This window comes from Pelmatolapia mariae, linkage group LG8, assembly GCF_036321145.2.
Source record: "Pelmatolapia mariae isolate MD_Pm_ZW linkage group LG8, Pm_UMD_F_2, whole genome shotgun sequence".
Classification (NCBI taxonomy): Eukaryota; Metazoa; Chordata; class Actinopteri; order Cichliformes; family Cichlidae; genus Pelmatolapia; species Pelmatolapia mariae.
The window spans coordinates 3915192-3931614 of record NC_086234.1 but is presented as its reverse complement, the minus strand read 5'-3'; the positions used below and the strand labels follow the sequence as shown (position 1 = coordinate 3931614).

The 16423-nt window shown below is 39.5% G+C and overlaps 1 protein-coding gene across 3 annotated transcripts; it reads left to right on the top strand.

Moving 5' to 3' along the window:
* The first annotated feature begins 376 nt into the window (after nucleotides 1–376).
* On the top strand, nucleotides 377–12848 carry gprc5c (G protein-coupled receptor, class C, group 5, member C). Of its 3 annotated transcripts, none has more exons than XM_063481903.1 (5): nucleotides 377–586; nucleotides 3123–4130; nucleotides 6131–6231; nucleotides 8309–8444; nucleotides 10120–12848. In XM_063481903.1, exons 2-4 carry the CDS (start codon nucleotides 3158–3160, stop codon nucleotides 8408–8410), a joined length of 1176 nt encoding a protein of 391 aa, XP_063337973.1. In that variant the 5' UTR covers nucleotides 377–586; nucleotides 3123–3157; the 3' UTR covers nucleotides 8411–8444; nucleotides 10120–12848. The 3 variants fall into 3 exon arrangements, with proteins under 3 accessions (XP_063337973.1, XP_063337972.1, XP_063337974.1); XM_063481902.1 differs by having other exon boundaries at nucleotides 3096–4130; XM_063481904.1 differs by lacking the exon at nucleotides 8309–8444 and having other exon boundaries at nucleotides 3096–4130.
* Nucleotides 12849–16423: the final 3575 nt, after the last annotated feature.

Below are 16423 nucleotides of genomic sequence, written 5' to 3'. Positions count from 1 at the left end.
TCTGCCGTTTTTTAAAGTTCCGCTAATGTGTTTGATTTACAGTGCAGCTGTAGCCTTGACGCTACAACAGATAGGAGTCAATAACATTCAGTGTGTTAGGATGTGATTCATTAATAGTAAACAATATTTTTAAAGGCTGTTTCTAACCTGGCTTTATGGATATTTGTGCTCAAAGCTGTGTAACATGATACATAATATCCTAGAATATTTGATACAAATCAGATACTGCCGGCAATAAACGCTTTAAGAAAATCATTCGTGGGTTACGGTTCGGTTAAGTCTCCCGGAAGTGAGGGTAGGTCGCTGTAGTGTCCTTTGAAGTGATGAACAGCAGTGCGCGCGTGTGCGTCTGCGTGCGTGCTCGGAGAGACGAAGAGGGGAGAGGTGGGAGAGGTGGAGAGGGGATGACTGTAGTCACACCGAGAGGAAAAGCTCGTGAAAGGATTCCTAAACTTGGGAGCGGTCGGATCAGCTGTGCCGCAGTTTATTTCTTCTCCGAGTAATTTGTGCCCAACTATAGCGGTGCGTTCGCAGCAGGTGAAAACCAACGAGCCGCGCCCAGCAGAAATCTGCCGAGAACAGCCAGGTAGTTAAACTCCTCACAGCCATCACAGCCTTTATTCACGCTCACTGAAGCTTTACTGCCTGTTTCTGAGCTTTGCTTCAGAGTGATTTCTGTGTATTTAGACAGAGAGAGCAGGGTATCAGGTATGGAAGACCGTTTGTGCCACTAAATTAACAACTAAAGAAAAGTTATTCACTGAAAACAATTCTATTAAAATAGATTTTAAATAGCTGTGTTTAGGGAGAAATCAACAGTTAGACACATTAGCTCGTACTTTCAAATGCTTAAGTTATACATTGTTGTGTTTGATTATTGTACAGCTGAAAGTTTAAACGTGTCAGGGAGGAGGGGTGGAGAATATAAGAAAGATTCGGTTGCATAATGTAGAAAATCAGATTTAAGTAAAGTTCATCCCGACCCTTGTTGTCTTGTAGAATTGCAGCATACTCTTCAGTTCATTTTCCTGATGGAAAACCCACTCCTGTGATCCCATGGGCTCACGATAAGGTTAGATATCAGTACGAGAAATACACGACAGAGTTATATCTAGACCTGAGGACAGTACCTGAGGACAGGACCACAGCAAATAGATTAAAATATACTATACCTGTGCAGGATGCAAGATGTGCCTCTGTATTACCTTCAGTCGCAGTGTTCTGTGTCTGGCACTTGGCTTGTAGTCATAGTAATGCTAAACTTGTCGTCCCATTTTAGTGTCACCTCTTAATTTTGACTCACTGAGTTATTCTTACTGTTATAAGTGGCTTCTTTCTTCATGTACACGTTTTTTAAAGCTAAAGTGAACAGGATTAGTAGGAGTATGAGTGTATGTCTTGTCTGTGCTGGTCAAAGTGTAGAAGCCTGATTGAGTCTTGCCTGGCAAAACAAAACAAACATCTGGAGGGGCACAAAGTAGGTTTTACTTGTGCGAGTTTGTGGTAAAGTAACTAAACATATATCATAAGTTAGAAAAAACTGAAGAACCTTTTGACTCTTGAAAATCCACTTTACAGATTACATTTCTGTGGTTACATTTTCAGTTATTACAACAATCAGATTTAATGTCTTGTATTAAATCAGGGATGTGGGCCGCATATACCCCACTTTGATCCTAAGTGGGTCGAATGGGTGAAAATCCCCTTTCTGTGAGTGTGAAGGAACTTAACTTCACATTTAAACCCTGGGATATCTCAATATAAGAAAAATAAGTGTCAACAGTATGTCTCAGTTTTTCCACATGATAAAGAAATGCTGCTGAAAGAAATGAAAGAAACCTGTCAGCATGACTTAAATTCTTAAAATTAAAGCAGTCAATGTCCAGAATTACAAAAAGTCTGGTAGCTCATTGTCCAGAATGGCCTGTTAGTATAAAGTTGGATGACTTTTCTAATTCACAGAAAAATAGAAAAAAAAAAGATATTTCTTTAGTATATAGTCAAAAAGCAGGAACTTCTTTGTTATTTGATTGTTTTTACTTTATTGCTGTAGTATGAAAAAGATGTCACATTTATGAAAATAAAGGTAAAATCCCAAAATGTATGCCCCTCTTCACATTTTCCAAAGATAGCCATCAGACTGTGTTGGAGTCTTTGACAGGCCGATTCTGGCAAGACATCATTTGACATTCTCTAAAGTTTCACCTGCACAAAAATCCTCAAAAAAGGCCTAAAAAGTTTAGAAAACCAAAGTATTGAAATTGCAGATGTGCCTTAAATATGCTTATAATATTTCCCCCTGGCAACAGTTACAAAAAACAACTCAACAAATATTAAAATGAACGGTCTAAGAACTTTGTTTGATCAGTGGTCACACCCTGAAACTGGGAGTAAATGTATTAGTTAATTCTGTCTATTTGAGGAGTGACAGAGCGGAGGACATGTAGAAAAAGAATATATTGGCCTCTTTGTTCCAGAAAGATCCGTCTTCCTGATTGAGTAACAGAAGGTCAGAAAGACTGAATGTCCGCACGGCGCATCTATCGATTTGACTCAGAGACCGTCCTCAGTTTGGTGTAATTGGATCTGATAGGGACGAAAAGAAACAGCCAGACGAGGCAGAAAGACAAAACCAGGATTGCAGAGATGTTTATTCACAAAACAGATGCTCAGATTTTATGTAATTCAGCAGAAAACACTAAAAAGCAACACCTTTGGATTTGATTTGACCAGAGTTTTAGCAGGTGAGCCTCAGGTTCAACGCACTTTTTCCTCACTGTTGTGTAAATGTGCAGAAACAATGTCTGTTGACAGATGTGTTAATCATTAACATTAGAGTTGGGGAAAAGCCCAGCAGTGACATTCCTCCCACATTTTTGGAGTGTGACTGCAGATACCTGATTCTCTGAAGCTCTAAATAAAAGCAAAGCTCCTTTTTATAGAACGTTTTCCAGGATAACATGACGACGTTCTGTCTGTTGACTCATGCAAGTGTGATATTTGCTCAGCTGGGTGTAGACAACTGTATCTTAATGTAGCTTTGGTGACGTGGTTTAGCTCTTTGTTCAAATCTGTCCCTATCGTGTCTCTCCCAGACATTCCCTGTTTGTCCATCTGAACAGGTGCTGCTAAAGTCCCAGAGCAACTCCCAGGCTCCATGGCCAGCATCATGACCCCTCAGGGCTGCGGCCCAGACGTGGATTCCATTTATTACAATCTGTGTAGCACTGAAGCTGCATGGGGCATCGTGCTGGAGGCCTTAGCGGCAGCTGGTATCGTCTTCTCCTTCGTGCTCTTCATCTCGCTGCTGGCCAGCCTGCCCTTCCATAAAGACTACAACCGCAAGAGCTCGGTGGCTCTTCACGCCTTCTTCCTGATCTGCACTGCTGGTCTCTTCTGCCTAACCTTTGCCTTCATCGTGGGAAAGAACTTCTCCACATGTGCTTCACGGAGGTTCCTCTTTGGGGTGCTGTTCAGCGGCTGCTTCGCCTCCCAGCTGATGCAGTGTGTGAGGCTGAACATCCTGGCCAGACGAAACAGCGGACCTCGAGTTTGGGTCTTGTGTCTTGGGGCGTTGGGGCTGTGGCTGGTGGAGGTGATCATCAACACAGAATGGCTGATAATTACAATTGTGCCTTCCAACACCACAGCTCAAACTAGCAATGCTATAGCCGTGCCTTGTGACATTGCTAACGAGGACTTTGTCATGGCGCTCATCTACGTGATGGTGCTGATCCTGGCTGTGGTGGTGGCGAGTCTGACCATCATGATGGGCAAACACGCACAGTGGAAGAAGGAAGGCGCTTGCATCCTTGTGACAAGCCTCTTTTCAGTGGGTATTTGGGTGGTGTGGATCGTCATGTACGTGTATGGGAATGGGAAAACCGGGGGTCCAACGTGGGATGACCCAACCTTAGCCATCGCTTTGGTAGCAAACGCCTGGGTCTTCATTATCATGTACACCATTCCTGACGTCTGCTGTCTGAACAGTGACGATGAGAGTCAACAAGACTACACAGAAGATCTTTACCAAAACCAAGGAGTCGGATACGAGACGATCCTGAAGGGACAATCCTCCCAGAATGTGTATGTGGAAAATAAGGCTTTCTCCATGGACGAGTCTAACCAAGGTATGTAGCTTAGCCTTGGAGTTGCTGTAGAAAACCTTCAAACAAGCAACTTCACAAGTACGCTTAACTTTGAAGGGTTTTATTGGTTCAACTGTTATAAAGGGATTGTAACATCGTCATGAGTCTTTATGGTTTCAAAATTTTGCACCTTGTCCAAAATAGACCTTCAGATAGGACGCCTGAATCTGCAAAGGCATCATATAAAAGGGTCCCAGGACAAATAGACCCAAAGCTGGTTACAGTGGTCAAAATGACAACTAGTCAAAAGACCTAAAATTAGATGAGGAACACAAGACTGAGCATAATTTTGACAAGGTGGATTATAAGATTATAAAAAATGAGTACATAAATGTCAAAACCAACACGTGAGATCAGTTCTCCAAGTGCTTAAGACTGTTTAAAATACAGTTTACAGATTTTTTTATGGATGTTTTGGTGATTTTTTACTGAATAGATGAATTCATGAATGACCCAGTGCCACATTTTTACAAACTTACAATTCTGAAACTTAAAACTAATCTAAAGTTTAAAAATCATGTTTTGGAATTTATGAGCTATGATTGGGTAAACCTGTGGATCTCACATCAAGGCCAGTTTAAGGCAAACAAGAAAAACACTAAAAATAATTTGGATTTGGGCAATTAATGAATTCATCGATTCATCTTCTCTCCTTTGTGAAAGAGATAAAGACTACTAGCTGTGGTGATTTTGTCCTTGTAATTTCCAAGAAGAAATGTTGTGTTGCATTGAGGTATTCAGTGTTATTTGTTTCATCAAAGCAAAGTGGAGCTGATGTTTTGGTGGTAGTTTAGCTCCGTCTTTTATTTCCTTGAATATGATGCAATAACATTTACATAGCAGCAATAAAACCAAATCAGAGGTTCACCAGAAACAAAAGATATTCCGAGCTAAGGTTGGTGATTAAAAAAAATATTCCTGATTTTCCTGCAGCAGCCATATACAATATGACCGTGAAATAAAAGTTCTTCAGAGCAGCTACGCTCGGTTTGTTTCCTAAAGGCAAACATTTCCCCGGTCAGCTATTTGTCTGCAAACCGAACGGTGTCTGAGCTCTTCAGTGCATTCACCCTGACACATTTTCAGACAATAGCCATCCTTATGAGGTTCGCTTTAGTGTTATTACAAACTCTGCCTCTCACGATGACCTTGCGCTGATGAATGAATGTTTTCTAGCCTTCGAAAACACAAGAACAAACAAAATATGCAGCAAAATGTCCTGAAAAGGTTGTTTTCTGTCCACATGATGACACCACAGAATCTGATCTGCTGATCTGAGCTCAGTCCAAAGGATCAGAGCAGTAAGTCTGATAGTTATCACGGCTCGCTAATGGAAGATGGTTCTTTGTAGCAAGGAAGGTGATGTGTCTCTGCTTATAAGCTGTAAGGGATTTTTTTTGTATTTTTAGGTAGCTGTGATGTAGAGGTAGAAAGAGTAGCTTTGGCTTTGTGCTATTCTATTGTAAGCGTACAGATAAGCACAATGTGTAAGAATGCAGAGGAGGTTCTGTCTCTTACATTTTTCCTGATTAGCACAGACTAATGTGTGTCATAAAAAGTCTCAGAATTTGGTTTGAGCACATTTGTCTTTAATCATTAACTTACATTAAGTCCTACAGTATGACTAAACTGCCATTAACTGAAAATCATCATTCCCCACCTAAAATTTTACCTTCTGAATCATTCTTGTTAATAAGTGTCTGACTGCATCTATGAATGCTGTATCACTCCCACTAGAATCATTACACCATCTGTTTGCGCTGTCTCCACGGCGACAAAGGTGTGGCAACTGTTTAATATGGGGGTTGGTTATATAGTGCCATCTCTGCAGGGCACTTTGTAAAAGATGGAGGGCAGGCAGGTTGTAATATGAAGATGAAGGGGATTATTGCCAGGTGGCACTTAAGAGGGCCACAGATATCACACACTGATTGTTGGGTGATTAAAAGATTTATTTTCTTATCTCTATCTGTTCATCACAGATTCCAAGCCCGTGTCTCCATACAGCGGCTACACCGGTCAGATGCGTAACTCGGTGTACCAGCCCACTGAGCTGGCTCTCATCAGCAAAGGAGTTGGAAATGTGAGTATAAAAGTGATACATTCACAGAAAAACACATTTGAATATGGTCGGTCCACTCGCACACATACCTGTTTCCTACACTAGGCAAATTTTTATGGAAATAAGGAAATGGTGACAGTAACCTTGTACAGAGCGTGAAAACCTCATCAACACCAGATAGACATAACACCAGCAACCATCACTTCCAAGGCTTTTTTAGTCCATATTTGCATTTTGATTAACAACAGGCAAAGGAACATGGGAGAATGAATAAAACAGGTGGACATTTAAAAGTTGTCAGGAGCACAGCTTTAATTCTAATGTCACAGATGCCTGGGGTTAAACATCCAGCTGGAGGCGTTTCCTCGGGTTATAGAAAAAAGTGCATTATATAATCACTAGATTCAAAATGGCATTTATTTTGTAAATTATGCGCACCGTTAGTGTCTGTAAAAACCACAACACCAGGTACGCTTTAGGGTTGAGCCAACCTTGTGACTAAAGAGCATTTGTTCTTCTTAGAAAAGCAAAAGCGCAGAGGTCACATGTGAAGATTTTCAACTTCTGACCACAGTCTGTATATAAATGAGAGACTTACCCAACTGATCAGTAATAATTTAGACCCACCTTAAACTAAACTGTAGTAATAAGGACACAAAATAAACATCCAGTCAGCATGTGAGGCCTGAAACTACTGACTAATATCACAAACTCCTTAAAAATGGTGCAATGAGGTCACAGATTAAAGTAACTGAACGAGCTAATGTTGTCCACCGTTGCATGTGATATAACCCCCGGTTGCTAGTGAAATGTTTATTCGCCGGCTGGTTGGCAGTAGTTGATGGAGGTTTCTGGCTGTCAGTGGATGAAATCTGTTGCACCTGAAACCTTGAGACTGATTTTGTTGCCTGTAGTTTTTCCAGGCAATCATTTTCTGCTCTCAGTGCCCAGCAACCATTCACAACAATCTCAGGGAATGCTCATTTTTCCCAAACTACCTTTGGTTGCTAGATGGTCGTGGATTGGTCTGTAGGCCTGTGTGCCTGTGCACGATCAGATTTCCCCACGCTGGCGCTGTTCCTATGTCATCATAACAATTTTGGTCCAGGATCAACGTTGCAACTGACCAATCACATTGGCTGAGCAGTTAGCATTAGCGAGGAAGTTAACTGTTAAAAACTTTCTAACATGACTAATATAAATTTGGCTAACTTGATGAAATATTTATTATACTCCATAAATTAGTAAAGAAAACACTTGACATGCTGACCATTTGTTCCAGAAGAACCTTTTATATAAACAGAAGCATCTTTTTCTTTTCCCCCATGTTTCACAACTAACACCAACACCGGGATATCAGGTAACATGACTGGGGCGTTATTCACTTGATCCGATATTGTCACCATGATTGTCACACATCCAAAATGACCGCAGTTATGTAATGTAACTTTTTTGTCTAACCATAAAAGAGAATCGCCCCTGCTGTAAATTCAACAGAATGTCCACTTTTTATACAAATCATTAAGTGAAATCTGTGACAGAAGCTTTTTTTATACAGTGTTTATGTCAGTGGTATCCGAGTACGTGCTGGAAAGTGAGATTGAGTCCCTTAATGACTTTGTATACAAGGTCACCATTGAAATGCATTTTGAGTGTAGTATCAGTGCACAGTCAGGGTTTATTTAGTGGAAAACACAGAGTTCTCAGTGAACTCAAAATCCTGGCAGCTATCTAATTAGTTAATGCTATAGCTGTACATGCAGAAATCATATACTGAAAGGTTTTAGTATATTTTTCCTTTCTGTGCCGCTTCCTTTGCAAGCAAAATAAAGTCTGCTCTCTCATACTTTTTCAAATGTCCGGTACCTGCTGCGGAAATATCTGAGACACGTCTCAAGAGTTAGTATGCGATTTCTGTGAAAAGTTTTTTATTACATGACCCATTTGTTTTTAAATGCAGTGAACCACCAAAGGCATGACGGTTATGTTTCATGTAAAAGCTTTATGAAGTCATTTGAATTTAAGCATGCAGTTGTGAACACACTTCGTCCCTATTCTTGGATGTTTTTGTCACGGCCCTTGTTATGACTTCACGCAGCAGCAGCAGCTACAGCTACCAGACCCGTCCTTTGACATCTTCATTCCCAGAGCTTCCATCGGCTCTGCGGCCAACAGCGGGAGCAGCACACCGTCAACATAAAACGAGGCCGGGAACACAGCACGCACGCACAAGTGTAGGTCGAAAGCAGCTGACTCGCCTCCTTCGTCACTCTTTATCACCTGCTTGACTCCAGATGCTTTTCTTTTCATGGCCTCTGCTCATTTCCGACCTCTCAGGTCCTGCTGTATCCATAGCAACTTCTTCTACAGGTTGACTATGAATCACTTCTTTGTCTGGATTTTTTTTCTTACCTTGCGCCATTCACTCTCTATAGGCCTTGTGTCTGCCTCTTCTGTGCATATGATCTTGGACTGAGCGCACTCTGTACTTCTTGTGTCATTCCTCTGGGAAAAAATCAAAGAAAAAAATGTTGATGAAAAAGGTAGTGCTTGATTTGGGGGACTGGTTTTCACTATGTTTGTCGTTTATCTTTAAAATAAAAGTGCAATTCTTGCCTGCTAAAATATGCATTTAGACATTTTCAGGAGTGCTCAGGATTTCTTTGCAGGAAGTCATGATATCTATATGCAGGTGGGACTGTGAGCGTGTCATTAGAAGTGTCGGTGGTTTGTTTTGGTTTTTATATTTGCAAAGAAAAACAGCCACGCATGTGCTGCCATGTTTTAAGTAAAACATGAGCATGTGAATGGTTTCCAGTCAGTTTGTTATTTTTAAGTTTCTATAAATATTTCTTTTAGTTTTTCAACATCCAGTCAGGTTCAGGTTAGTTTGTATCCGTAGGTTTATTTAGCCGACAGTAGGTGATCGTCCATCCTCACATGCCCAAAACTAAAATAATGAATAATGGTTAATGATCCACATCATGCAATGCCACATTTTGTAGGATATCAAAGGTGCTATTTGTTATTTGCAAGTTCTACAAGTAACCCTAAAAATGTAATTTGAATAAGTTTCTGTTCTTTACGAAGTGTGACGCTAAACGAAAGAACAAAACAGATTCAATAAATGCAAAACAGAATAAGATGCAGTTTTGTCAGCGTGGCTATAAAAAGTGATCATTTTTATAGAAGTAATAACTCTTAATGTAGTGATAAACATAAAAAAGCTCATTCTTGTCATGAGAGTAATGTCTTAGTCCATTTTTACCTTGCTCAGCTTTTATACTTTTATGCTTGTGGGGTTTTTTTGTTGTTTTTTGTTTTGTTTTTACCTTATGTCTAAATTTTATTTTGCCATGTTTATTATATTTTATTGCTACTATTTTTCTTGTGTTATTGTAAGGGGACCTTGAGGGTCTGAAAGGTGCCTATAAATAAAATGTATTATTAGTATTATTATAATTCAGACAGTTATTTTACACCAAGTGGGATAGATGTATAAACCCTACAAGACAGTGTGTTAAAAGCTAAGGTAAACACAAAACAGTCCTGTGAAACTTTGAGACACACAAATGTAGCTGTTGTTCAATTTTTATTAGCTTTAGGATGAGCTCGGTTTCAGCGATGGTGGCGGAGCAATATAGGAGGTTTGCAAATGTCAATGCAAAAGGACATGGTTGTCGGTTCCACTGACTAATACTCTTACATTATGTAAAAGAATAAAGGAATAAGCAAACAAAACAGTAATAAACCCACAAAGGGTGCAACAGGGAAACTAGGGAGTGGTTGCCAGTGATCACGTAACTCATGCTGACGATATCCTCCATTAGTGAGCAAGCTGAACGCTTTTTAATCCTTCAGAGGGTATATAACACCAAAAAACAAATAATTTCTTTCTTATTCTTGCAGGGGCATGGTCTGCAGAGGACATCCCAGTGGTGAACGTGCCACAGCTCGCCAGACCCCATCAGAGTAACTTTGGTTCACATTTTCTCGTTTATACCTGCTGACCTTTTATTTTCTATTGTTTGTGGTTCCCTAAGCTGGTCCTAAGAGGAACCTTCATCCCCAATACATGGAGATGAATGGGAGGTCATCCCACTGAGGAACAGATAAACCTCCCATTGACTGATTTATTATGTTCCCCTGGGTATCAGACAGTCAAGAGCTTCATTTGAAAGTCAAAGCTGCGGCTTTGCTACAGAACAAAGACTTGTGCAGTGGTCGACTTTTTCTGACAGGGAAGCAGAAGCTCTCTGCTGGACCCAAACACACAGATGAAAGTCACGTTGCTGATGCCACAGAAACTGGGAAATGTTTCAAGTGTCTTTAACTCAACATTATTTTCAATTTACACATGAAAGCTAGATTGCATTCACTTAGATTAGAAGGATATTTTGCACAGTTAAATTTAATTATTGAAGTCATGTTTTTGAGCCTGGGTTGTGATTATTGTTGATAACCACAAAGTTAACACATGAAATGAAGTTTTTGAATTAATTTAAATGTACAATGCTGTCAGTGAGTCATTGGTTTTATGATGCACGAATGTACTGGATAAATGTATATATGTAATACTGTCTAAAGCACTGCTGTGCCATTTAATTATGTTCAATACATGTTACACTGAAGAGACCTGCCTGCGGTTAGCCTGTTTTGCTAGCTTATTATTAATCAGTATAATTCCTCATAGAAGACTTTTTTCATTTCTGAAAAATCAGCTTTTCTGTCAGTATTTTTTTGGATAAAATAAAAAATTTCATTTGAGCAAAAACTGAATATATATATATAAAATTTTTTTTTTTTTTTATTCTTGAAGAAAGTTTAGCATAGAGTTGAAAGTTGTAAATGTAACTATAAGAACTGCTATTGTATGAGCAAAATTGGCACTGCCACCAGAGAGGGGACGTTATTTAAATATGTGGGTGTTAATGACCAGAATCTGCCATTATGTCTTTTACATTTTAGCTTTCAGTTACCTTTACTAATAGTCGTATGCATTCTTTGTTGTACAGTAGTCGTCCTATAAATGTCATATACCATAAAGTGAACTCTACTCCACTGAAATCTGTAGTGCCTGTTGTTTTGATGGGTGTTCCCATATCCCTTTCACAAAAGCTCGAGCTTGAGCTGAGAGGCCAGCTGCTTTTTTTGGTTGCTTTTGCAGCTAGCATTAACAAGTGAATAATCTTCAATGATTTATCATCTTAACGCATACGTTTTCTCTCACTAACCACCTTGACCAACGTGATGTGGAGGAATTATTGTGCAGGATCAGGAACTCCTTTGGAACATTAACCAAGAAAATGTGTGGTTGAATAAACGAGCCAAGTTGAAGCCGTGGAGGCTGCATCAGCATTATAACATTAGCATATATGAGAAATAATTTAGTTGACTCATTGCAGTAAGTTTAGCTGTTTTACTAATACACCACCTTTATTTTTCACTAATATTTTTAATCCCTGGATGTGGATGCGGCACTGATCTATGGTGGTGAAGAGAAGGCTGAGCGTAAAAGCAACCCATGTTTAATTCAGTACGATTTTATTTACTTCGTGCCAAATTACAGCAACAGTTACCTCGAGGAACTTTATATTGTAAGTTAAAGACCACCTACATGAGCTGTAGGTAGTGACGAAAAGAATGAGATCGTGGATAGTAATGGCACAAATTAGTTTCCTCTGAAGGGTGGCTCTCCCTTAGCTATAGGGTGAGGAGTTTAGTCATTTGGGAGGGATCAGAGTAGATCCACTACTCCTTAACATCAAAAGAAGCCAGCTGAGATGATTTTTCCATTTGACCCGGATGCTTCCTGGACATCTCCTAGGTGAGGTGTTCTAGGCATGTCCTGGTAGGAAAAGTTGCCAGGATAGGATATACTGGAGATCTCTCGGATGGCCTGAGATCACCTTGGTGTTCACCTGGATGAACTGCAGACACATGCCAGAAAATTGATGGATAGATTTTTGATTTAAAGTTTCTACATTTTATTGTCATTTTTTTATCATCTTTGCTTGTCTTTCTATGAAAGTCGCCACATTCCACTAGTGTGAAGAACTGCTACATTGATGCAACGGTCAAAGTTCAGTAACAATAACGGTGAGATTTAATGACGTGAACAATGTGCCAGCACTATCTACAATATGTTCACAGAATATGGGGTCATATGAGTATGGGACATTAGCACTGACTTGTTAGAGTGATGGCATCCCTCTTAATGAGTATGTTTTCTTCCTTTTGCTGCAAGCTCTACATTTTAGCATCAAGCCTGAAGAGTTTGATTTGACAGTCCTAATTACAATGGATGTCAACAAACTAGTGAAATCTGTAATTACAGTCATTTCAGTGTGAAGTTAATGCCTCATTTGAAGGAAGTCTTCAGTTTACAACAGCTTCTGCAAATTCAGTTTAAATATTGACACAGAAACACAATTAAACATGAAAGAAAGGTTTTCAGGGGAAAGTGTGTCTAACCGAGTTTAAGCAAGAGAAAGTGGACTTTACTGCCTTTATTATGCGGAATTACACAGTCTGCTAGCACAGATAGTTTCTAATGTACAGCAAATAAAATTATCTTGTAATGTTAATTACATGAATTGCTCATATGTACACACAGTTTCTAAGAAAAAAAGATGAATAAAATGGTCAGTTGGACATGTACTCTACTTGAAGTTTGACTTTTTTCTATTGCAACAACACAAATAACATATCTGTTTGAATAAAAGTGCAGCCACTGGCTGTCCAGTAACATGACAATGTAGTTGTTATCATGCTGTGTGGATGTTACATGAGAGACATAACCGCAGGAGCCACATTCAATCATGTTCATCAACTGTTGCAAACCGATTGATTGATCCAGCCTTGCATCAGACGGCTGGCTTCATCAGAGGAGTCTGAACTCATCAAGGTCATCAAAGGAGAGACATAATTGGTTCTGGTTTCAGTTATAATTCACAAACATCAGATGACTCTCTGTTTAGAAAAAAACAAAGCAGAGTGACATATTTCAATCAGCGAGTAGCCTCTAAATATTAAATCTGGAAGGATTCAAGGAGGTGCAGAGAAAGTTCACAGAAATCTAAAACAGTATGATGTTGACAATGTCAAACAGCCTCACATGTTTACTCAGTACAGTCCAGCATATGTGAGTCATCTCAGTTATTTAGGTGCCAAATGCCAGCTCTCCTGATACACCTCGGAGCCTTTCAAAGGCAGACCTGCTGACTGTGTTGCACATGCCGTCTCTGAAAGCACAGATTAGATATGGTTGTCATTAAAACTACATGTGCTTTTGTTTTTGGCTGTTAAACTGACAAAACAAACGCTTTGGTTCAAGTGTTAATGTTTATAGTGCAAATTCACTTTCCCACGAGACACAGCTTTGCGTTTTTAACTGGCCTTACTATTTTGTTTATTTTCTTAGAATATTTTCCTTCCATACTTAAATATTTGTATATTTAACTTATTGCATTAGAAGGAAAGCGTAACCAGTGCTGCTATGGTTCCATAACCCTCAGCCATTTAAAGGCTGTGTTCCTCTGACAGAAGCATGTGAGTGCACTTCCTGAATAGATACGATTCCTATCAGACCCAGGGATGATCACGCTGCTCCCAAATTCCTGCTGATCTGTCCTCACATTAATTTTTCCTTCTGACATTTTCATCAATACGACACTTGACTTAAAACCACAAGAGATAAACATATTTACACACACACACACACACACACACGTGTGTGTGTATTTATGTCCTTGTGGGGACATCTCATTGACATAATGCTTTCCCTAGCCACTTACCCTAACCCTAACCATCAAAAATGAATGCCTAACCCTGACCCTTACCCTAAACCTAACCATAACCTAATTTTAACCCTGACACTAAAACCACATTTTGAGTGTCAAAAATGCCTTCAAACTCGTGGGAACGGGGATTTTGGTCCCCACGAGGGCTGTTTGTCCCCACAAGTATAGTAAACTACCAATTTTTGGTCCCCATGAAGATGTTAATACCCGTCCACACACACACACACACACATATATATATACACACATAACTTAAAAAAATACTAAAAATAGCCAGTTTTATTTCTATCAGGAAAGATCATTTGGAAAACATGAACATGATTTGTACAGACAGAGAGTTTAAATAAAATCTATGCAGTGATGTGAATTAGATGAAGCATCACAGCAGAGCTGAGATCCAGCAATGCTAGAAAGTGGAGCAGGATCTCCCAGAGTTTAGGTGTTGGTGGTGGTGAAGATGAAGATGAAGATGGAGGCTAGGATGAGGCATGGGAGGCTGGTGAGTCTGAAAGCCACAAATGAAAAAAGAGCATAGCAGAGAATGACTGGCTTGCAGAAGGCTGGCAAGCCATTGATTTAGACCTTAACACACTGGAAAGCAGGCAAATGAGTGAATACAGATTTTCGTTACTGAACTTACACATAGAAAAAAGAGAAAACCATACTGCTGTAAACACTAAACGAAATAAATGTGATTGTGTTGTGTGTGGGGGAGAGCTGCTGGGTGCACAGGTACAGGTTAACATTTGCAAACGAGTGACAGAGAAAGGAGGAAAGTGAAGAGAAATACATACACAAACCCTACAACCTACAAATGCAAGGGTCGTAAGGTGGAAGAAATATAAAGAAATTAAAAACAAATGAATAATTTTGTTTGCTTTCAGTCCCCACAATGTAGGAGGAATCTGTCTATGGTGTTTAAGGTTATGATGTCTGTAAAGAAAAAACTGTGTAAATTTCTGTTTTCTTTTTGATATATTTTGTTATTCATCCCTCAGATTTCCTGGAAGGAACTTTTATTGTCCTGTATGCCCCCTGTGGGGATTCATAGGTTAGTATCAGGTGGATCGTGTTAGTCATGAAAGCAAAGAAATAAAATTAACTTTCAAAAACTGCTAAAGTAAAGGTATTATCATAATTATCATAATTTAGATGATAGATGTTTAAACGATAGTACATAAGAGTATATCATCTAGAGTTTCACCCAGGCTGGAAATAATACAGTGTTGATATCGAGGTGTTACCAACAGCAGGCAGCACCTGGACTGTAAAACCTCTTCCCTACATCACTGATCTGAAAAAAGTCAGACTGGATACACTCAAGACCCAAGAATCATAATTTATTAAACCTTATAGTTTTTCATATTTAGTACAATCATATTGCAGCACTGACCCTTTGACTGAATTTCTTCCATCAGTTCAAAGGCACATTTTACCGCATTTTCAATGCTTTTACATAATTAGAGGCTAAATGCTTTATTTGATCCTCTTCCTGCTTCCCACTGACTGTATCCCCACAGATCTCGACTACCTTCCCCCATGCTCATATTTCACTTCTCTTTATAAACCAGCTCAGGCCACTTGATGCTGTCTGCTGTGATTTATAACCGAGCCAACTGCTGTGGCCTGATAACCTCTAACTGTCCTGAGGCGGTGATGCAAGGCTGCGCTGTGGATCTATTTTAGGCTGAAAGGTCCCGCCTAACACACATGTGTTTTCACCAGAGGTTATCACATCCATATGATGGAAGGTGTAATAAGAATTCTGTTCAAAATCTCGAAGCTGCTGAACAGATAAGACAGGACATGTTCTGGAAAAAGTCAAATGATAAAGCACTGACCTCAACTTGTTATTACTAAAAACAGAACTTACATATTATGCAAGGTTTGCAGGGTCACAAGAGGACATGTAGTTCTTCATTTGAATTAAATGAACTTCTTTTTGATAACGAAAGCACTTTCTGTGTCTCACAGAAATACTGAAAATGAAGGTTGGCATAATGAGTCACCTTGTCTCCCACCAAAGTGGACATTTTAAATTTGAATCCAAAAAATGGAATGAGACGAGAGCCCATCAGCTGAATGGGATGCTGATTGGGGGCAGTTTGCATTTATAATTGATTTCATCAGTCTGTAATACTAACACAGTTTTTTATTTAAATACGCCAGCAGGTTAGAGAGCTTAATTTAGTAGAGAAACCAAACATTCACATAGATACCCTAGTATCAATAAACATATACACTCACAGTCATACCTAGAACCAGTTTAGAAGCACAGATTAACCTAAATGGGAGAGAACCCATGCAGAATCCCAAAACCTCAGGGGGAAGCCTTGGAGACAAAATTTATACAGCTGAAGATGTCATGATCCGCGGGAGCAGCTCAGGGGTTTTGCGTTTTGTCATCAGGA